The following is a 22,373-nucleotide window of genomic DNA, read 5'->3' as shown; positions in this document are numbered from 1 at the left end:
CTCCCACAAGCTGCAGGCCACGGTGCTGTCCTTCTGAGCAAGCCCGGCACTCATCAGGTCCTCGTGCCAGCTGTGTTTGTTTTCACCCATAACCGAAGAGGTTGGTTGTGTGACAGTGTGCAGTTGTCCTATGAGGACGCACGGTGGCTCTGAGTTCATGTGGAGAGGGAGAGCAGAGCTCCTGCACCAAGCACCAACTCAGCCTCTTGGGCCCTGCGGGGTGCCAGCGCTCCATGTGTGTGCCCCACCCCGGGGTGTCTGGAGACCAACTCAACCAAGGTTAAAAACTCAGACACACTCAGTGGAGTATGGTTTTTTTTTTGTTTAATAGTTCATAAGCCTTAAAAAGTATTCTCTCCAGATTATAAAAGGTTAATTAAAACAGTTTAATAGGAACAATCTTGGACAAGCATAAACAGCTTTGATTTGGAAGATTAGAGCAACGCATGGCTGAGGACCTGCAGGACTGGGTGGCCTGCCCCTCTCCCATGCCCTGTACTCGCAGACCGGACGCCCCGCCTCCGGCACGGCACATGCCACCAGCCGTCAGCTACCCGCGAGTACATACGGCATTCTGTTCACTCCAGAAGTAGGCGTCCCTCTCCATGGTTGCAGGTGCTGGGGCAGTCACACGGCCGGCCTAGCACAGGTGCAGAACTGCTTTATTGATCTCGGGGTTCGTCCAGTCATTCCGAATGTCATCCAGGTGGTTATCGAAGTCCACGAGCGTCTCGTAGGACCGGCTGTCCAGCAGTGATGCTGAGATCCTCTGCGCCTCTGGCCAGTCTTCACAGTAGTCACTGCAGGGCAGACGTGGAAAAGTCAGTCTCTGTACAGTGTCTGGGTGGAGGATAGGGCCGGGTACTAGGTCACACTGAGAGACTGGAAGGGGCACCCTCCACTGGCCATGCTGAAGGTGGAGGCAGATAGCTGGCACATTCTGGGGGTTAGAACGTGGTGCCTGGGTATGGGGCAGGAAGGTCTGCAGTGCCACCCTGACTCCCTGTGCTCTTTGAAGCCCGTGGGCCCCAGTCCCCGAGGGGCAGGGGGGACACCTCTGCAGCGCACGTCAGCGCTCCGCCCAGCAGGGTAGGCGCCCCACTCACTGGTGTGGGTCTCTGCACCGCCACCTGTTCTCGTGGTGCTCGTACACGTGGATCGTTGGTGCTACGCAGTCCATCGTGAACCTGGTGTTGTCCACCTGAGCACAAGGCAAAGAACACAAGGCATGAACACAGTGCTGAGCCAAGAGCCAGTGGCAGGCCCCTCCTGAGGACTTCCCTGCCGCCTAGGATGTGTGAGTTGGGGACCTGGACCCACACCTCAAGAGAACCTTGCTGCGGGGGCATTTGGAGGGGAGAGGAGAGGAGAGGAGAAGAGTGGAGAGGAGTGGAATGGAGCAGAGCAGAGTGAGGCTCCTCCCTCAGCGTTCCAAGGGGGATGGCCTGGCCTCTGGCTCCCTCCACCGGGGAGCCGTGCGTGCTCTCCTGTTCCACTGGGGCTTGCATGTGAGGACACCAGAGACACCTGGAAGTGGGCCAGCCCCACTCCACTGTTCCGGAGCCAAGGGATCTGGTTGGGGCTCTGAGAATCTGTGTTTTCAAGAGCTTCCCAGGTGACATGAGGCTGCTGATAGATTTACCACGTGGATAACTGAGCTTGAACCCCCATCCCCACATTTTGCTGGAGCAGTGTTCAAACCACTGCCCTCATCTACCACTAAGCTGCAGCCAGCGGGGGGCACCGCAGGTACACCAAGGTGCGCCCACCCCCAAAGCAACAGACAAGATGTGAGGTGAAGCCCGTCAGAAGGCTGAGTGAGCACCACCCTGAAGCACCGGCGACTTACCATGATGAGCGCGGGCTCGCTGAAGCCCTCGGCAATCCTGGATGCCACCTTTTCTGCTACCTGGTTTGGACTGTGGAGAAGGGACAGTGAGTTCTACCCAGTTCTGGTCAGTGTCATCATCTTGTCTCCACACACATAAGCAGTTACCCACAGTGAGACTGGGTGCACTTTCGGGTCCCCCAGAGGTGACTGTGAGAACAGGAATGCCAGCAGGACAAACGTGGCATATCCTGCTTTTGTTATCTTTCAGGCAGGGTCTCGTGTTTTTGCCTGACCACCCTCTGAAAGTAATCTTCAACTCCGGAAGGGGGGGGGGATTATACATGTGAGCCACAAAGTCCTGTCTGGTTTTCTTTCCCCTGAGACAGGGACACACACCCACACACAGTCTTAAGAGTGCCCTGATAGTTATGAGTTGAACATGCAACAGGGGGGGGGGACATGGCTCACTGGCGGAGCTAGAATGTCTGAGGACATTCTCAGCACCACAAAGAAAACAACTTAATTACAAAGACGAGTACACCCAAGTTGCAAAAAGGGCAGCATATAACAACAAAAACCACCCAATTTATCTCAGTCTCTTCACTTTAAAACTGGGAGGTTCAAGGGATGTTCTAAGTCCACAAAATGATGTGAAAGAAAATTGAATGGGTAAAGAAAAGAGCAGAAGTCAGCCCTTCCTCCACGAGCCGGCCAGAGCCCAGCCCAGCAGCTCTGCCCTCTACTAGCTGACCTGCAGACCCCGAAGCCCCCATCAGCAACTGCTCCTTTATCTGTGTAGCCCATTCTTAAAATACCGGTTCAGATGCCCAAGAACTCTAGTCCACAATTTATACTTTTGAAAGATGTTAATGAAATGTTATGTAACAAATTATCACTTGTTGTGGTTGCTTTTTTGTGCTGGGCATTTAGGCTTTAGACATAAGAAGTCACAGAAGGTTCTCTCAGTGCTGAAGGATGCGCGGTCTCCTGAAGGGAGAGCCTGTGGGTAAATCCTTGTTGCCAATCAGCATGAAGTGAGGCATTTCCGGGTGTCTTGTTTTTGTTTTTTTGGTGGTGGGCTTTGACCTCTGGGCCTGGGCACTGTCCGTCAGGTTTTCCGCTCAAGGCTACTGCTTTACCATTTGAGCCACAGCACCACTTCTGGCTTTCTGGTGGTTAATTGGAGATAAGAGTCTCACAGACTTTTCCTGCCCACGCTGGCTTTGAACGGAAATCCTCAGATCTCGGCCTCCTGAGTAGCTAAGATTATAGGTGAGAGCCACTGGTGCCCGGCTAACAAGAGGTGTCTTATACAAGCTTTTTACTGAGGCCGGGGAACTCTGGTGGCACTGAGTGCCATTCTCGTGTCTCACGCTGTCTCACCCTGTCTTTATTGCCAGTGAGCTGAGACCTCTTAGTCTGACCACAGAGGCCCAGGCCCAAGTTACAATTAACTAATTGTAAGTAATTAAGATTTGAATCCAAGGGCTGGTAATGTGCCTTCCTGGTACAGTGCTTGCCTAGCATGCATGAAGTCCTGGATTCGATTCCTCAGGACCACAGACACAGAAAAAGCAGAAAGTGGTGCTGTGGCTCAAGTGGTAGAGAGCTAGTCTTGAGCACAGAGAGGGTTAGGGACAGTGCCCATGCCCTGAGTTCAGGCCCCATGACTGGCACACACAAAATTTTTTTTTTGAATCCAAGTCTACTTGGCTGTAAGTCTTATGCTATGAGACACCGCTAATCAGGTGATATCTCTACAAGAGGAAGCTTATAGCTGGAGGTGCAAACAGCATTTAAGAACGAAGAAAGCATGTGCTTAACTCCTAACCCTTCTAGCAACATTGCCTATGTCATTGTCCCTGGCTCTCTCCTCTGAGTGGCACCCTGGTGGGGCATGGTCTGAGGGTTACCAACACCCTGGTGGGGCGGAAGGAACCCAAGGCTCACCAAATGTCTCTGCAGCTAATGGTCCACTGCTCCCTAGAGCTGGCACACTGCTGGCTGTATTGCACTCCTGAGTGGAGCAGGTGGAGGAGGAATCTATACTTGGCAAGGCATAGGGAAATTCTAGAAGGCTGAACAGCACAGAAATGGCATCCGAGTAAGATAAGATTCCAGACTGAGCTGGAAGGAGGTCCGAAGAGTGGCAGGAATGTGAAGAGAAGAGCCAGGTATCTTTCACAGAAAGGAAAGGAAAAGGGAACCTGTGTAGGTTAGACCACTGTGGCCCTGGAAGGTTGGATTCTGGAGCGACAGCCAAGGAAAGGAAGGCATCCACACTCTGAAAATTGCCGTGCTCCCGGCCGTCTCCTGTCTCCTCTGTAAAGTGGATGTGGGAAACCCTGTGGGTCCAGGCCAGCCTCTTGCAAGCTCCCTAGTGCCTATGAGATGAAGGTCAAGATGCTTTCAGCACCATGGGTCCTTTGGGGCAGCCCCACTTCATGTGGCCCTCATGGGGGCACAGCCTGCTCCTGCCAGGTGCCCACCTTGGGGTTTCATCCCTCCATCTCCCGGCCCTGACTGCTCTAACCCTCGGACCCCACGCCTGCCCACTCTCAAGGGGCCTGGTTCAAAGGACACCCTCCACTGGGCCTCTTGGGTCATACTGCTGGGTGCAATTCCTCCTGGCTCTTCCACACAGAGCTCGGCCAGATGGCAGGAGGGTTTGGCTGGGCTTTCCCAAGCTCTCCGATGGTCCACCCCTGCCAGCCTCTTGCTTAGAGGGACAGCAGAATCACCAATACAGAGGGAGGCAGATGTAACTGAATGGGACGTGCCAGAGGGGTGAGATGAATGAGACAGGTTGAGAGAGAAAAGAGGGCTGAGCATGGGCTCAGGACAGCCCACGTACGTGGGGCTCCCGTGAGAGGCAAGCAGCCTCGGCAGATACCTCACTAGACTCACCAGAACAGTGCTCACTGCATCTGCTTCCCTCAGGCTCTCTAGACCCAGTCATCCCGGGAGGAGACAGACACAATTCTGATGGGCAGAGCTCTTGGTGCCTCACAGAGAAGCTTCCGACTAGGCTCAGCAAAGGAAGCCCTGGAAGTTACCAGTGAATGGCAGGAGGTTATCAGGCTCTGACTGATCTAGGCCTCCCAGCCTGATGTGGGGTCAGGCAAGATGTTGGCCACGTCCCTTGGTCATGGGATCCTGCTCTTCTGGAAGTGGCCTTCCCTGTCCAGCTCTTTTCCAGCCAACAGTGAAGGCCTCAGACATTCTCTTTTCTATGGCCGTGGGCCGCCCACTTGCTCAGCTCCTCAAATGACCCTGCAGAGCGTGTCCTCTGACGGCCTCTGGTGGGTGCAGACAGACAGTAAGCTTCTCAGCTTTCTCACGGGTGGGAAAACCAGTGGAATCTCCAGAGGGAAGAACAGGGGGTCGATTTAGGGCAGCAAAGACCACACTTTCACCGCAGTAGCAGTTCCAAAGCACAACCCTAGCCACACTTGGTAGGAAATGTGGGGACAGCAGCTGGAGGGAGGGGGCAGAGGCTGACAGCTGCTCTCACAGGCTGAACGGAAGGCCTCTGCTGCTGCACTCCAGCGGCAGTGCTGTCCAGCCAGGGGAGGAAGACCACCCTGTCCCCTCTTCTCTGTGCCCCACTCACTGCACACAGCACCGCGGGCAGGGAGCCCTGGTGCTCACCAGCGGCAGAAGCGGAGCCTGTGGAGGGAAACAGGCTGCCTGCTGCATCCTCTTCAGAGTTTGTATCCACATACCTGGCATCCTTTACTCGTTCATTAGCTTGGTAATAACCAGCAATCACATAGCTATTATCTTTGCACCATGAGTCAATCTGAAAGAAGAACACAAATGGGGGAAAAAAGATGAATGGCTCTCCCTTGAATATCCAGTTTCATAACCAAAAGAAACCCCCTCACCTCCCTGCAATACACACACAGGGACAAGACAGGAGCAAATAATCCTCCTATCCTTCTCTCTAGGAAATGGTACTATAAGGGAAAAAATCCACCTAAGTCACAGGTAGAGAAAGGCCTTGGAACAGCTGGACAAAGCAGAGGCCCTTGACAGGTGCTAAATGGGTGCAGTACCAAGGAAACCCCAGAATGGAACACCACCGTGGCCCAACATCCCTTACAGCACAGAACACTTGGGTGTTCTAGGGTGCTGCTCAGGGGAAGTGCTGTGCAGGCCAGGAAGCTAAAGCATGCAGCTCAGGTTTTGAGTCTTGCAGCTAGGCAACAGACAGAGCCAGCACAAGACCAGGGGCTCAGCTTCTTAGAACCAAGTGCTCCACTACAAGATGACGGCGCTTCTAGCAACACTGCATGGAGTGCCTTTCACACCAGATGTAGGGTAGAGAGGCACCACAGCAGGCAGGGCAGGTGGAGTGCAAGTACCCGCACACTTGATTCTATGTGGTGTGCTTCTAAATGGGAGCTGGCACAGACCTTGAACACTGTTGTTTTATAATACCACTCTCTTCTCTCATCACATTTGGCTTCCTGCAGGTCTAATGCTATTATTACAAACAACAGAAGGTCACCCTGGTTGGCCATAATGGAATTTTAATATACCAATAAACTCCATTCTCTGTACAAGAGGAAGCAAAGTTGATACCTTGCTTTTTTTGGGGTGGGGGTGGGGTATGTGGTTAGAAATAGCCTTGATCCATAGTCCTGGAATTCATGGTTTTCCACCTTCAGCCTCCTGAGTGCTGGGATTACAGGTATGCACTATCCAGCTCCATAGTACACTTCTTTTCCTTGCAGTGAATTAACTGGCTAAAAATATGACAACAAGGTGTGGTGATGCGTGCGCACAATCTAGCAGGCTGGTGGACTGACTGACATGGAAGGATCATAAATTCAAGGCCAGTCTGGACTTCACAGTGAAACCCTGTTTCAAGAAACTAAACATGAGCCAAGTGCCGGTGGCTTACAACTTGTCATCCTAGCTACTCAAGAGGCTGAGATCTGAGGATCAAGGTTCAAAGACAGCCTGGGCAGGAAAGTCCATGAGACTCTTATCTCCAATTAACCACCAGAAAACTGGAAGTGATGCTGTGGCTCAACCTCGCCTTGAGCTGAAGAGCTCAGGGACAGTGCCCAGGGCCAGAGGTCAAGCCCTACAACCACCACGACCACCAACAACAAAAAACCTAAACATGAATGCCTGCCCAGAAAGTGCGGGCTCCAAGTTCAAACTCGAGTACCAATAACACCCCTTCAAGATACCCTCAATAACAAAAATGTGGTGTGTGTGTACATGTGTGGTATGGCTTGGCGTGTGCTTCTTGGTTTAGGCCTCTGACAGTCTCCTCCAAGACTAAAAGCAGACATTGTAAGACAGTTACATACAGCCCAAGAGCCCCTGGCTTCCACAAGGATTAGAATATTTCTGGTCTCCTAAGAACTAAAAAAATTACCATATTGAGTCAAAACCAGGGCTCACGGAAACCAATTAGACATTCTGGTCATCCACCCAAAAGATCAGGGTTAAACCCCAGATATTTATAACGGCCGTCCCTGTGAGCCTGCTGCAACTCCTTCCACACCAGCTGTTTCCATCACCTCTTAAGGGAATAAGTTCTAGGAACTCTTCCTGCTTAGAACGCCTTTCATTTTCCCCTTCAATTTATCTCCATACAGCATCAAATGGCCTTGCTCTAAATTGGGATTTGGCCTTTCCCCGACCTCAAGCCTGCAGTTAGCTCATTGGTCTTTTAGTGTAGTGCTTCCAGGCTCTGTTCCCAATCAAAGTTGTTTCTTTTCTTTTCTCTCTTTTTTGGGCAGTAACACAATTAGAACTCAGGGCCCTGTGTCTTGACAGGCCACACCTCCAGCCTTTTCTGCTTTAGTTACATTTTTTTTTTTTAATGGGTCTTGCATTTTAGCCTGGGCTGGGCTAGACCCTGATCCTCTACTTGTTCTTGTAGAACCAGGATGACAAGTGCCCATTACCCTATCACCATGTGAGACAGGGTCTTGCTTACACCGCTAACTTCCCTCTTCCTGATCTCCATGTCCAGAGCAGCTGGGTTAAGATGTGTGCCATCACGCCCAGCCAAAGCAGGGCTCCTGATCCAAACTCCTTACTGGAGGTGATCCTCACCTCCGTCCAGCTGTCCTGTAGTTAGCATGGCTGCCTTTAATTCAGTGTCAGTTCTGTTACTATTTGTTTTCCCATTTCCCTTGTAACAAGTGTCACGAGTGCAGTGGCTGGTAAAAGTTTTTTGTTTTGTTTTTTTTTTAACATCTTACAGGTCAGCGGTCTACAAAGGGCGGGCAGGGTAGGAGCCTTTGTGAGCCTTTTCCAGCATTCATTCCTGATCATGGCCACTTCACTCTCACCTCTGCTTCTGTCTTTACTTCCCTGCCCTCTTACAACCCTAGGCCTGCATGGAAAACCCAAGATGCTCTATCTATCCTAAGTACTCAATCGTACCTGCAAAGCCCCCTTAGTCTGGGGTCTACTTCCCTGGATGACAGCTTCCGTGTAGTAGTTGTCAGGCTCTGAGATCCCCAGTCTAAACTGGCTCTGCATCAGTTTCCAGGACGGAAGCCAGCAACGCAAGACTGGTCTCCCAGTTCCCTAGACGCCGATGGTGTCATCGGATAAGAGACAGCACCTGACACCCATGACCGCTCCTGAGAATGTGCAACACACACCTCAGCCTGCATTTTGCCTGTTGAAGACAAACTCCAGCAGAAATAACGACATGCCCTGAAACTTCTAGAAGTCTGTGAAGAGGTTGCACTTAAAGTATACCAGGTCTCAAAAGCTCTTTAGGAACCCTTTTTTTTTTTTTTTGGCCAGTCCTGGGGCTTGAACTTAGGGCCTGGGCACTGTCCCTGAGCTTCTTTTGCTCAAGGCTAGCACTCTACCACTTGAGCCACAGCGCCACTTCTGGCTTTTTCTGTGTATGTGGTACTGAGGAATCGAACCCAGGGCTTCATGCATGCCAGGCGAGCACTCTATCACTGAACCGCAGTCCCAGCCCTCTTCAGGAACTTTGGAATGATGCAAACAATAACCAAGTCAACTGTACAATGCCTAGGCGGCATGAACAAATTGTCTACTAAGTGAGGAACAAAAAGCCGCCACAACTCAGAGGCAGGGTAAGTAAGTTTCAATAAGTGGAAAAGTTAGCGAGGTGTGGTAGCTCATAACTAATCTTAGCTACGTGGGAGGCAGAGATCTGGGGATCATGGTCCCGGGCCAAAAAATAGGCAAAAAGTTTGAAGGACCTCATCTCAACCAATAAAAGCTAGGTATCATGGTGCAAACCTGTTATCCCAGCCACATGGGAAGCATAAATAGGAGGACTGAGGTCCAGGTTGGTTTGACCATACAAGTGAGACTCTATTTGAAAAACTCCTGAAGCAAAATGGGCTGGAGGGAGGTGGGGTGGGAGATGGTGAGGAAGGGGGGAGGTGGGGTGGGCGATGGTGAGGAGGGGGGGAGGTGGGGTGGGAGATGGTGAGGAGGGAGGGAGGTGGGGTGGGAGACGGTGAGGAAGGGGGGAGATGGGGTGGGAGATGGTGAGGAAGGGGGGAGGTGGGATGGGCGATGGTGAGGAAGGGGGGAGGTGGGGTGGGAGATGGTGAGGAAGGGGGGAGGTGGGGTGGGAGATGGTGAGGAGGGGGGGAGGTGGGGTGGGAGATGGTGAGGAGGGAGGTGGGGTGGGAGATGGTGAGGAGGGAGGTGGGATGGGCGATGGTGAGGAAGGGGGGAGGTGGGGTGGGAGATGGTGAGGAGGGAGGGAGGTGGGGTGGAAGATGGTGAGGAAGGGGGGAAATGGGGTGGGAGATGGTGAGGAGGGAGGGAGGTGGGGTGGGCGATGGTGAGGAGGAGTGGTAGTGGAAGGCAGGGTGGGCAAGCAGGTCTGGAGTGGCCTTGGAGCCCTGTAGAAAGGACAAGGGATGCCAGTGAAAAGTGGGAACAGAATTAAGTAGTCCATACCATCAAGGTGACTTGCTCCCTCCCTTTCAGGCATGGACAGACTAGGCATAATGACACTCCTGACCCTGCCACACACCTTGTGAAGAAAATCAGAAGGAAAATACAAGTTCATGACTAACCACAGTTCAGTGAAACTTGCTAGTTTAGTAAAAACTATCTTTGAGCACGTCTGCACTTTTCAGAATGACCTTTCAACGCTCTGGCATAAGTCCATGCCCATGTTGACTTGTTCCAGGTTAGACCTGTGCCAGGGCCAGACCACTTACATCCCCTGGACTGAAAAAAGAAGACAGCTTCTCTCTGCACATCTGCTCACATTTGGCATGAGTCACTCTAATGTTCTCAGTAGGCAAACTAGGACCCGATAGGACAGCCAGGCACAGGGGGCGCTGCTCCTGATCTTGCAACTAGTAGACTTAGGCCTCAAAGCAGGGGGCTGCCGTTCTACCAAGCACAGCTCTGCCTCTAATCCACTGCTGACCTTCCCAAGGAAGGGGAGGGAGGTAGACGCATGAAAGCAGAGCTCCAGCGCTGGAAAGAGTGTCCGTGAATGTGCTGGTATATGGTAAAGGGCAACAGCCTGCAGAGGAGGCAGAGCAGGAAGGACTGTCCTGAAGCCATGGTGACTGCCAGCTGGCGAGGAAGAGCCGCAGGAGCCTGCTCTGCCATGCAGAAACCAAGGCGAGGGGAAAAAGGACAGAAAGGGCTTAGGGGAAACACAGGTTTATGCTAATTTCCCTACTGACATTTTATGGGCTTTTGCTATTAGGAATAATTCCTTTACTATCTACGTCACAGGGCTAGAAGGGTAAATAAGATAACAGGTGTTAAGTACTTAAAAAAATAAAACCACCCAGAAACACAAGGATTTTTCTTTAAAATGGAAAATTATAACAAAAAAGCATTTCAAAGGAATATTGCCTTTTGGTGGACTGGATGTTGTTAGTCTTTCCCACTTACCAAAAATAACTCCAAGCCGGGTGCTGGTGGCTCACGCCTGTAATCCTAGCTACTCAGGAGGATGAGGATCTGAGGATTGAGGTTCAAAGCCAAGCCAGGTAAGAAAGTCTATGAGACTTATCTCCCAATTAACCACCAGAAAACCAGAAGTGGTGCTGTGGCTCAAAGTGGTAGAGTGTTAGCCTTAAGCAAGGAGAGCTGAGGAACAGTGCCCAGGCCCAGACAGCATTCAAGTCCCATGACCAACAAAACAAAAAACCCCCAAAGAACTCCAATTTGAAATTCTCTCAGGAAAGAGCCATGAGAATAAGGTCTTCATTATACAGTTGTAGGTATTTAGCTGCTTTGCTAAAAACTTCCTTTCTGTGATTGAAACTCTGATAGACCCCTGCTGCAAATCTGAGATTATTCATAGCTTTCAGGTTATAAAGATAATTAGCCGAAAAGCAAACCACACAAATTGAAACAGCTTACTGTGATACTTTTTTTTTTCTCCTGGTTGTGGGGCTTGAACTCAGGGCCTGGGCTTTTTGGCTCAAGGCTAGAGCTCAACTGCTTTAAGCTATTGCTCCTTTTCTGGTGGTTGATTGGAAATGAGAAGTCACATGGACTTTCCTGCCTGGGCTGACTTCAAACTGTGATCCTTAGGTCTCAGCTTCCTGAGTACCTTGCATTCTAGGCACCAATCGCCAGCACCTGGCTGCAATACAAAATTTCTGGACAGACTTGAATTGTGGGTTTTCTTTCATAACTTCATTTGCACTGGATTGTAATCCTTTTAGTAATCCTTTTAGGGCCCCTGCTAAGGCAGGGGCCCTAAGGACATGTGTGTGGGTTGCTGAGGTTGGGAGTTTGAGCAGTGTGACAGGAGAGGGCAGAGTGTGGGGACAGAATGAGCCCAGGCTCTCAGGCTGGTGGCAGCAGGGCAGGTTGGCTTTAGGGAGTTCTGTCTGGGCACCTTCCCTACCCAGGCAATTGGTCTGGGAGGCAGCCTTGTTCCTGAGGGAGTTTGTGTACAGGTTACTGAACATACTTGTTTACAGTCACCACGCTTGATTCTCTTGGGTATTATGTTCTCACCCTAAATAGGAACATAACTCATTAGCTGTGCATAGGTTACTCAAGACTGAGAAGCAATGTTGAGTGCTCCAAGTTGGGCCCCAGTTTTCCTGCAGGAAGTTCTTCACATAGGACTTTGCTCCTGCCCTGCTGCTGCTCTTCAGCCACTTTTGCACCTTCTTCCTCAACCCATCTCTCAGACTCCTCAGTGTTCCCAGGTCATGTGACCCAAGGCTTTAAGTCACCAGGCTAACCACCTTTGGAGCTCCAGACCCACTCTTCAGCTTCCAGCATGAGGGCTGAATGTGTGCCCGTGACCTCCTGGCCTCTAAACCCATTCCCCTGCCATGCTCCTCAAATAAGTGGCAGCACAGAACTAAACACAAGCTGGGAACCCAGCCCTGCCCTCTTGGATTCTCCTTCTTGATATCCATGCTGGGCTGTTTAGCCACCTCCTTGACTTCCTTCCTTCTGCATTACCCCCAGACTCAAGTTGACTGATCTACAAGGACCTCTTAGAAGCCATCTACAAGGACCTCTTAGAAGCCATCTACAAGGACCTCTTAGAAGCCATCACTCTCTTTCCCTGCCCTTTACATCTACCTCTAGCTCTCCAGCCACACCTTTGGGGTCACCAGGGCTAGTGCACTACCAGGGTCTGCATGACCACCCCAACCTGCCTCCCCAGCCTGTGGTAACTGATTTTTCTTTTAAATCTCTCACCATTGTTTACTAAGTCTCATTTTTGGCATTGAATCTTCATAGTGTGCTATCAATTTGCTGCAAGCTCACTGGTGAATGAGAACTGTGTCAGGCCTACAGCCATATTATCTTCATTTAGTAGAAAACAGAATAGTCCTCAAAAATGCAATTGGTTAATCTAGTTTACTGGAAGTCAAAGCATGTCACTGATCCAAATGCTCTGAAGTTCCCCCTATAACTCAACAATCAAGATGGAAATATCTAGATTCAAGTCCCCAGGGATGTGGTAGGCATTGCTAGCACATTTTTTCCCCCTAGGTACTAAAGGGGTCCAGTGCACAGATATTGTGTTCCCTGCTTGGAAATACAGAAAAAGTTCACAGGATGACTTTTTTAATCTTGACACTCAAAGATGTCACCCAGTAGCCCCAGGACAGATACACAGTTTGCCCAAAGGCACTTCCCATTTCCTTAGAACTTACTTCTTTGACCTAATTAGGTGAAGGAATGGACTCCGTTTACATACTGAGAAACTCAGAGAAAGGATTTCTATCTACACTTTCTCAAACTTCTGCTGTGAATTAGCTGCCATTAAAAAAAGGCATCCCAGTTTATCCTATTCAGGCAAGTCTCAGACTACAGTTTACTTCAGTGGAAATTTATACATTCCTCCCCGCTTTCACTGACCCCTACTCAACTGAAAATCTCCACCTAAAATCCCAATTGCCATGGCTGGGCATGTGGCTTAGTGGTAGAGTATTTGCATAGCATGCATAAAACAGTGGGTTTGAGTCCTCTGTACCACATAAACAGAAAAGCCCGAATTGGTGCTGTGACTCAAGTGGTACAGTGCTAGCCTTGAGCAAAAGAAGCTCAGGGACAGTGCCCGGGCCGAGTTCAAGCCCAGGACTGGCAAAAAAAAACCCACAAAAAAACAAAATCCACACCCTCCCCCCAACTGCCAGCCAGGTACTGTGTGTGCTCTTTTTCTCACTGTCCTTCTCTATATAAAGTAGTCACTGCAAACAGAAACATAAAAGCATGTTGGGTAGAACATAAATCTGTTCTTGCTTTTCAGCTTTAAAGCCAGGGAAGCATTCTATGCACTATGGGGCTGTTCAAAGCTCAGGCAATCAAGGGAGGAAGGACTGAGATGTCTTCCCCTGAGTCCCTGGCCCCCGGTGCCCTTGCTTAACCCACATGTGTCCAAGTCCCAACATCAGCCTATCTCCTGACACTCCAAGTCTTGGTGCAAACCTCCTGAGTCCCTGGCCCCCGGTGCCCTTGCTTAACCCACATGTGTCCAAGTCCCAACATCAGCCTATCTCCTGACACTCCAAGTCTTGGTGCAAACCTGGAAAGTGAAGAACAAGGGACCATTTCTTCCAAGATGCCAGGTTTCAGAACCTAATGTCCACCTGGGGTGCCTCTTCAGCCGAGTCCAGCTCATCAGGGTGAGGGCCACTTTCCCACGCTCAGCTTGGGCACCTTTTCAGGCCTCAGGCTCACCAGGGTGAGGGCCGCCACCTCCAGTATCGGCAACAGGGACAGCTCACCAGGGTGAGGGCCACCTCCAGCATGGGCGCCAGGGCCAGCTCTCCAGGGTGAGGGCCAGCTTACCAGGGTGAGGGCCACCTCCAGCATGGGCGCCAGGGCCAGCTTACCAGGGTGAGGGCCACCTCCAGCATGGGCGCCAGGGTCAGCTCACCAGGGTGAGAGCCACCTCTCCAGGGTGAGGGCCACCTCCAGCATGGGCGCCAGGGCCAGCTCTCCAGGGTGAGGGCCAGCTCTCCAGGGTGAGGGCCAGCTTACCAGGGTGAGGGCCACCTCCAGCATGGGCGCCAGGGCCAGCTTACCAGGGTGAGGGCCACCTCCAGCATGGGCGCCAGGGCCAGCTCACCAGGGTGAGGGCCACCTCTCCAGGGTGAGGGCCACCTCCAGCATGGGCGCCAGGGCCAGCTCTCCAGGGTGAGGGCCAGCTTACCAGGGTGAGGGCCACCTCCAGCATGGGCGCCAGGGCCAGCTTACCAGGGTGAGGGCCACCTCCAGCATGGGCGCCAGGGCCAGCTCACCAGGGTGAGGGCCACCTCCAGCATGGGCGCCAGGGCCAGCTCACCAGGGTGAGGGCCAGCTCTCCAGGGTGAGGGCCAGCTCTCCAGGGTGAGGGCCAGCTTACCAGGGTGAGGGCCACCTCCAGCATGGGCGCCAGGGCCAGCGTGCCGTGGAAGAGCGGGATGCAGTCCACGAAGAGCGTGTGCGGGCCGCCCGGCGGCGGGTGCTCGCGGCGCGGCTTCTGCTTCTCGGCCACCAGCAGCCCGTTGACGGCGCAGTGCGGGTACTTGGCGCCGTGCAGCAGCATCTTGCAGTAGGCCTGGGTGGTCAGCTTCACCCCGGGCATGCTGAGCCGGGCGGGCCCCGCAGGCCCCGGCCGGCGGCGAGGCCTGGACCCGCTGCCCGGCCGCGCGGCGCCTCAGCAGAGCAGCAGGCCGCGGCGACGCGGGGCGCGGCTCCGGGCTGGGGCCCACTGACCGGCCGGCCGGCTCCCGCCCCTCAAGAGCCGCCGCCCGCCTCGGCCCGCGCTCGTCGCCGGCCCGCCGGAAAGCGGCCTCGTCAGCGCCGGCCGGAAAGCGGCGCGGCGAGGCGCGGCTTTTCGCGACGGTCGCGGCGCGAATCCTCGGGCTCAGCCGGGCGCGGGCGGGGCTTCCTCAATCCCGTGATGCTCCGCGCCGCGGTCCGGCGCTTCCGGCCGTGGCCTCGCTCTTCCGGTCGCGGACAGCCGGGGCGCAGAGGGCGGTCGCGGCGGTCGCGACGAGCAGCTTCTCCAGGTGAGTCGGGCCGGGGGCGGCGGCTCCCGGTGAGGCGGGCGGGGCCCGCTCCCGCGGCCGGCTAGCGGCGCCGGCAGCCCCCCCGGGCCCGCTCGCCCGCGGCGCCGGCGCGGGGCGGCGGGTGGGCCCGGGCGCCGTGACATTGAGGCCGGGCGGCGGGCTCCGCGCGCGAGGGCCGCCCGGCTGCGGCCTCGCTGCCCCCTCGGAGCGCCGGCCCGGCCGTACCCGCCCCGGCGCGGGCGGCGGGCGCGCGGCTGGGGCTTTGACCTTGGGGCGTCCGCTGGCCGCCGCGCCGTCGGCGGGGAGGCGGGCGGGTGCGAGCCGGCGGCCCCGGGGCCCCGGTGAGGGCGTCCGCGTCCCCGCGGGGCGCCCCGCTCCCCGTCCCGCGCCGCCAGGCCCGGGGCAGCGGCTGCCCCGCCCTGACGTCACGCTGTGTCCTCTGCCCTCGGGATGTCTCCAAGGGCTTCCCGTCGCCTGGAAGGGGCGACCTAAAAGGGGCGCGTGGGAGACGGGCCTGAGCCCGGAGGCCCAGGGGAAGGGGCCGCCCGTCACCCGCGGGATCGGAAGCGAGCCCGGCCGCGGTCGCGCCCCTCGCCCTTCCGCGCTGCTCCGATTCCGCAGTGAGGCACGCGGCTGACCGGGGGGGGGGGGCCCGCTCGGTCCCCGGAACCCTCCCGTCCGGGCGGCGCATCGCCCGGCTGAGGAAAACCCCAGCCGAGGCCACTCTGTGAATGCAGGTCGGTTACAAGAGGCAAACCCACGAATTGCAGCTTACTTACAAACCCCTCTGGGCGAAGAGAAGGCTCTTCTAGGAGAGTTTGCCCTCATGTCTCTACATTTTTGCCTTTCAGAATGTTGGCTACCAGGGCACTCAGCCTCATTGGCAAGCGAGCCATTTCCACCTCAGTGTGTGTACGAGCACATGGTAAGTGACCTTGGTGTTAGGTAGGCCCAGGTAGCTTTTTTTTTCTTCTTCTTCCTTGTGTAGGGGTTTTAAACAATCCTGACATCTCGAACTGCCAGTGAAGGAGTTTTTAGGAGGAAACTGTAAGGGTTGCCGAGGTTCAAGGGAAGAAGGTTAATTTACTGAGGGAGAGAGCAAACCTCCAGCCGTACAAAATGGAGTCAGGCGGAACTAGAGCTTATACCCTAACAAACAGTTTTGCAGGCTATAGTTATAGAATGGGGTGAGGATAAATTGCATGGAACACTGACCTGGCTCTTTGATCGCACCGTTATTTCTCCTTTCCTTCTTTTTTCCAAGTCCAAGTCCCTCTCAAGAGTCCCTGTGTTGCTTGACTGGTGAGACCCCCCTCCCGCCACAGGACTCCCAGCTTGGTTCAGTTATCCTGATTGAGGCAATGGAAGCCAGGGCTTGGACTTTGGCCTGAGCTGGCTTTGAATGCCATTTCTCCTGTAGACTAGCTGCTCAGGTTTAGGGCTGTCGCCTCATCTGATGTATATGTGTTAGTTCCGTGTCTGGCATATAATCCGTCAAGTTTTGTATTTGCTGATCATGTTCTTTGTACCAGACACAGTTAGGCAGAGCATGGAGACCGTGAGATGCGGGTCCCTCCATGGAATGCATGCAGTGCAGGGATGGTCAACGGGATGAAGAAGGTAGAATTTAGTGAGCAGTGGCTCCAGGGTTCAGGGCCAGCTTCTGGAGGAACCATTTCACTACTGAAGGAGGAGCAGTGAACAAAGATTGGAGAGCAAGGACTGTGTAATAGGACTTAAAAGTAACTCTTGAGCCTGTTCTCAACAGTGTCAAGCAGAATGGCACACCATTAGTGGCACTCCTGTCACAAGATATTCATGGTGACACATTGGAGTGAACAGGGAACTCAGGGGGACCCACTGTTAGAGGCTGGGCAGAAACCCATCCTGGTTGAAGACAAATAACATTCTTTTTTGTGGGTATGGGGCTTGAACTCCAGTCCTCAAGAGCTGAGCTTTTTGGTTATAGCAGGTGCTCTAGCACTTGAGACCTGCTTCCAATCTGGCATTTTGTTGGCGATGTAGTCCCAAGGACTTTCTGCCTGGCCTTGAACTGCTTTTGAACTGTGATCCTGTAGGTCTCAGCCTCCTGTGTAGCTAGGTTATAGGTGTGATCCTTTGTATCTGGCTAGCCTAGGTTTTTTTTTTTTGAGTCAGGGTCTTGTTATGTAGCCCAGCCTGGTCTGTATTATGTAGCAACAGCCCTTCAGCTCAAGGCGAGCACTCTACCACTTGAGCTACAGTGCCACTTCTGGTTTTCTGGTGTTTATTGGAGATGAGAATTTCATGGACTTTTCTGCCCGGGCTGTCTTTGAACCTCCATCCTCAGATCTCAGCCTCCTGGGTAGCTAGGATTACAGATGTGAGCTACCAGTGCCCGGCTTAACAGGCCAGTCTTCTAACTTGGTCCTTTGCCTCCCAACTACTGTGACTACAGGCATGCACCAGGCTGGGGTGTGACTAAAGCAGTAGATTGCCTGCCTAGCAAACATGAAACTGTAAGTTCAAACCTTATTGCCAGGGGGAAAATGTATACATACATTTGTATTTGTGCATATGAGTTTGTATGTATATACCTGTGGGCGCACATATACAGAGGATGAGACAGGCAGAGACAGACAGTAATGCTGGCCATTTCACTTCAAGTCTTTCTGCAGTGAAATAGGCTCACTAGTAATGGGCATGGCTAAAATACACATGTGGACTTGTAGACTACTGTAAGGCGGTAGGTGTTGTTCATTGATTTAATTTGGGAGATTGCGATCCTTGTGCCTAAGCTGATGGGGGTGGAGCATTCTGCAGGGCTCCGTTCCTCCAGACCAATTGGGGACTGCCCAGATACAGGAAGGACAGGATTGGGGGCATCTGTTGGGTTTTGTGGTGGAAAACCCTAAATAAAATGAGAATTGCTTTTCTTGTTGTCTGAGCTCAGGACCTCTTTGTGTAGTGCTCAGGTACATGCTCATGTTCTGGCAGTAGGACAACAGAAGCAGAAAGGGAAATCTCGACTCAGTTCTCACCTCTTCCCACCCTAGTCACCATTCAGGGTTTACTTTGCTAGGAGCCCTTAGATAAAAAGCTTCCTATCTACAACCTGTATTGTGTATGATTTACTTAAAAGAAAATTTGGGCCAGAAGTGGAGCTGTGGCTTAAGTGGTAAGAGTGCTAGCAATGAGCACAAAAACTCAGAAACAGCACCTAGGCCCTGCATTCAAGCCTTAGAACTGGCCAAAAAGAAAAAAGAAGGTAAAAACTTTTTTGGCATTAAGAGTATGCACTCAGGATCATGTACTTAGCCAAGAACTTTACCACTTGGGCTACACCCCCAGTCTTTTGCTTTAATATTTAGACAGGGTCTAGGGTTTTTCTTGGAGTGAGCCTTAAACCTCTTATCCTCCTACCTGTGCTTCTTGCGTAGGTGAGATTGTCCTGTGCACCCCTACGCCCTACCACACTTGACCTGATTGACATTTTTTTTTTGGTGTGGGTCCGGGGGCTTGAATTTAGGGCTTGGGCACTATCCCTTAGCCTTGTCAGCTCAAGGGTGGCACTCTTACCACTTGAGCCACAGCTCAACTTCCAGCTTTTTGGTGGCTAATTGTAAATAAGAATCTCTCTGGACTTCCTTGTCCACGTGATCCTCAGGTCTCAGCCTCCTGAGGACTAAGATTATAGATAGGCATGAGCATTGGTGCCCATCTTGCATTCTTTAAAAGACAGAAGCAAAACTGGCCTTGTTCTGTGACTTGGTGAGGGCTCCTGCATCCGTGTGGCCTGCCTCCTGCCGCTGATGCATTGCTATGTCACCTGTGTGTTTTTAGTACACCCCAGCACCATTGGGGGAATGTGTGGTTCATCCCATTCCCAAACCATGCTAGCTAACAGAAGGTGCTTAGTGAGTACCAGCTGCAGAAATGAGCAGATGGGGGCTGGGAAGGTGGGTCAGTGGTAGAGCGCTTGTCTTGCATGTATGAGACTCTGGGTTCGATTCCTCAGCACCATATAAACAGAAAAAGCTGGAAGTGGTGCTGTGGCTCAAATGGCAGAGTGCTAGCCTTGAGCTAAAGAGCTGAGGGACAGCGCCCAGGCCCAGAGTTCAGGCCCCATGACTGGCAAAAAAAAAAAAAAAAAGCAGATGGCTTGGCATCTTCCACCTGTGAGGCTGGCAGCTTCTGAGTTGGTCCTCCGTGGAGCCCAGGCTGTGCTCATCCCCGGCAGCCGCCGCTACACAAGGTTGGAAACAGACATGTTTCCAACCTTGGATTGCTGATTTCTTCTGAGTTGCATAGTCTTGCTCTTGCTAGTTTGAGTCCTGTGCAGTGAGGCAGGGACAGCCCCTGTCAGGGCCCTGACAGCCCCTGTAACCTGACGGAGGAAGGGCTGTGCCAGTTCTGTGGCCCAGGGCTCATTAGCAGAACCCCCTGCAGGTTTGTATTGCTGAGTCAGTGCTTTCCTCTAGCACTGAGTCACGTCACCATGTGCCATGGGTCTCCATCTCTCCCTCTGTGGAGCCCAACGCTATCTGCTGTGTTTGCAGGGAGTGTTGTGAAGAGTGAGGACTATGCTCTCCCCAGCTATGTCGATCGCCGAGATTACCCCTTGCCTGATGTAGCCCATGTCAGGCAGCTGTCTGCCAGCCAGAAGGCTCTAAAGGAGAAGGAGAAGGCAGCCTGGACCGATCTGAGCAAGGATGAGAAAGTCCAGTGTGAGTATAAGGGCCCCGAACCTGGCAGTACGGGGATGTGTGTGGGAGGCTGCTCATTCCCACTCCAGTTGTTCAGTGCTGCTGGCAACTGGCAGATGCTTCCCCTGGGCACATGTGGTGCTCGGCATGCCGTCAGTCTCTGCAAGGTCAGCGCAGGCCTGCTGATGGCTATGCAAGGAGAGCACTTAAATGGTGCTTGGGTGTGAAGGTGTGCGTGTGTCCTGGCTGGTGCTGTGGCCTCCAGCTCCATGCTGCCCCCTCAGCTCTGTTGCTTGGGGAGGGGTGGGGGACAGTGCTGAAGGGTGCTGTGCCCACCACCTTCACGCTCCAAGTGCTGCTCTTCCTATCCAGTGTACCGCATTCGCTTTAACGAGAGCTTTGCCGAGATGAACCAAGGCACCAATGAGTGGAAGACGGTTCTGGGCATGGCCCTGTTCTTCGTTGGCTTCACGGCGATTGTTCTGATCTGGGAAAAGCGCTTTGGTGAGTGAACGGGGAGGAGGAGTGGTGTGGGGCAGCGTGATCCTCAGTGCCCAAAGTCACCGTGGGGGCTTTCGCACTGGCTCGGAGACAGGGACCAGGGCCTCCATTCCTAATCTGTCCCTGGAGATGAGTTTATGAATGTGAGCCATCCTTTAGTGATAGTATTTACTGGCTTTTTACACACGCCATTGAGTTAACAGGTGATCCAGTCAAGGTCCTGGCTAGGAGGGGGGCTCATTTAGTGCACGCCCTCTCAGCTGAGGGCCACACCTCAGCCCCCTGGAGCCCAGTGCTGGGCCCTCTGGTGTTTTGGACACTGTCAAGGTGTCTGCTTGCTAATGTTGATTCTCCCAGGTGCTTTTTGTCAGGCAGAGCAGGTAGTTTCACATTCCTACACGAATGTGTGTGTGTGTGTGGGGGGGGGGTGGGAGGGAGTTGTGGCCTAGTAACAGTCGCCAGTCTTCATCTGAGTGGCCCCGCTGTTGTCTGCCTGTAGCCTGCAGAGGGGACGGCCTCAGCAGGCCGGAGAATGAGGTGGCTTTGCTGGCCTGTGGTGATAGTGGAGAGGGTGGGACTGCTAGGCACGGGCCCGGAGAGCCAAGTTGTCCTGCCTCGCAGTGTATGGCCCTGTCCCGCACACCTTTGATGAAGACTGGGTGGCCATGCAGACCAAGAGGATGCTGGACATGAAGGTCAGTCCCATCCAGGGCTTCGCCTCCAAATGGGACTACGAGAAGAACGACTGGAAGAAGTGAGGCCGCCGCCCAGCGGCTGCACCCCCAGCAGCCCAGCACCCCCGTGGAGCCAGTGCCACGGTCCCGATGCTAATAAACGACGTTTACGCGGAAGCCCTCCTGACTGCTCTTTCACTAGCGAGAACTCTAGGTTTCTCCAAGTGTTCCATTAGTCTTTTGGGTGAATCTTGTGTCTGCATTTGTACATGACATTACATAAATACTAAAAGTAGAGGGGTCATTACAGGCTGGGGCTGGTTACCATGAGCCACGGGTGGGATTTTCACTCCCCGTGAATGGCCCTAGTTGGTTGGAGTGATGAGTGACAGGCTGTGCAGGGCAGGCTGGGCTCTGGGCTCTCTGCAGAGCTCTAGGTGATGCCTTCCCTCACTGTGGCCTGTGTCCAGTTGGTAGGAAAGTCAGGGTTGGGGAGGTGGCACTTAGACCTGAGGGGAGAGGGTGCCAACACCTGAGAGGAGGTGGCCTGTGGAAATGGCTCCAAGCATACACGGCGGACACAGATAACCTGATGTGGGACGGGCAGGACTCAGACCAAGGAGGCTAGCAATGGGGTTGGAGAGCTCAGGTAGGGGTGGTGGGGGTGCGAGGCAGCACCTGACATGGGCTCATTCCTCCACAGAGGGGCATTGTGTCTTCACAAGAGCCTGTCTGGAAGTGACAGGGACACTTGCCAATGGCAAGTGGCCAATGGCACCTCATCTTTCACCTTTGACCCAGAACAACTTCTCAGCCAGGTAGGGCTTGTGCCTAGGGATTCCACTGGCCTTCCCATGAGCCCTCACCATGAGCAGCTAGCCATTACAGAGTTGGAAAGTAACCACTGAAGAGACAGTTCATGACACAGGAAGCAGAATCCACGTGTGATGGTCATTAGTGTGCCCCGTTTTCTGATGGTATTTGAACCTGGGGCCTCGTGCTTGCTAGGCAGGTGCCCTACAACTTGAGCCAGGGCCCAGGAGGACCTTGGTCCTGTCGGGTCTCAGCAATAGCTAGGATGACAGGAGCAAGCCCCCACGGAAACTGCTGGTTGTCAGGGGTTCCTGTGATCCTCAGGGCTGGCCTTGGATGGCAGTCCTGATCGCCACCCCTCCCAGGTGTTATGAACAAGACACACCACACT

At 53.4% G+C, this 22,373-nt stretch overlaps 2 protein-coding genes across 2 annotated transcripts; one reads left to right on the top strand and one right to left on the bottom strand.

The window, feature by feature from the left end:
- Nucleotides 1-307: 307 nt before the first annotated feature.
- Nucleotides 308-15,084, bottom strand: LOC138822855 (ER membrane protein complex subunit 8). Its single transcript, XM_070015812.1, has 5 exons — nt 14,661-15,084; nt 5,557-5,633; nt 1,850-1,919; nt 1,107-1,201; nt 308-800 (listed from the first exon to the last, which is right to left on the bottom strand). Exons 1-5 carry the CDS (start codon nt 14,880-14,882, stop codon nt 641-643), a joined length of 624 nt encoding a protein of 207 aa, XP_069871913.1. The 5' UTR covers nt 14,883-15,084; the 3' UTR covers nt 308-640.
- Nucleotides 15,085-15,205: 121 nt separating this feature from the next.
- LOC138822857 (cytochrome c oxidase subunit 4 isoform 1, mitochondrial) lies at nt 15,206-21,346 on the top strand. The gene is made up of 5 exons (XM_070015814.1): nt 15,206-15,309; nt 16,161-16,234; nt 19,848-20,015; nt 20,367-20,498; nt 21,117-21,346. Exons 2-5 carry the CDS (start codon nt 16,162-16,164, stop codon nt 21,251-21,253), a joined length of 510 nt encoding a protein of 169 aa, XP_069871915.1. The 5' UTR covers nt 15,206-15,309; nt 16,161; the 3' UTR covers nt 21,254-21,346.
- The last annotated feature ends 1,027 nt before the right edge of the window (nt 21,347-22,373 follow it).

Source organism: Dipodomys merriami, unplaced genomic scaffold, assembly GCF_024711535.1.
Source record: "Dipodomys merriami isolate MVZ:Mamm:240054 unplaced genomic scaffold, mDipMer1.0.p SCAF_116, whole genome shotgun sequence".
Classification (NCBI taxonomy): Eukaryota; Metazoa; Chordata; class Mammalia; order Rodentia; family Heteromyidae; genus Dipodomys; species Dipodomys merriami.
The sequence above is the reverse complement of the archived record's forward strand: the minus strand, read 5'-3'. Positions and strand labels throughout refer to the sequence as shown.

Coding starts and splice junctions, on each gene's coding strand:
- LOC138822857 (XM_070015814.1), top strand. CDS start 16,162: ATGTTGGCTACCAGGGCACTCAGCCTCATTGGCAAGCGAGCCATTTCC. Junction 16,235..19,847: donor AGTGTGTGTACGAGCACATG/GTAAGTGACCTT, acceptor CTGTGTTTGCAG/GGAGTGTTGTGAAGAGTGAG. Junction 20,499..21,116: donor GATCTGGGAAAAGCGCTTTG/GTGAGTGAACGG, acceptor CCTGCCTCGCAG/TGTATGGCCCTGTCCCGCAC.
- LOC138822855 (XM_070015812.1), bottom strand. CDS start 14,882: ATGCCCGGGGTGAAGCTGACCACCCAGGCCTACTGCAAGATGCTGCTG. Junction 5,634..14,660: donor TGGAGGTGGCCCTCACCCTG/GTAAGCTGGCCC, acceptor TTCTTCTTTCAG/ATTGACTCATGGTGCAAAGA. Junction 801..1,106: donor CGGTGCAGAGACCCACACCA/GTGAGTGGGGCG, acceptor TCTGCCCTGCAG/TGACTACTGTGAAGACTGGC.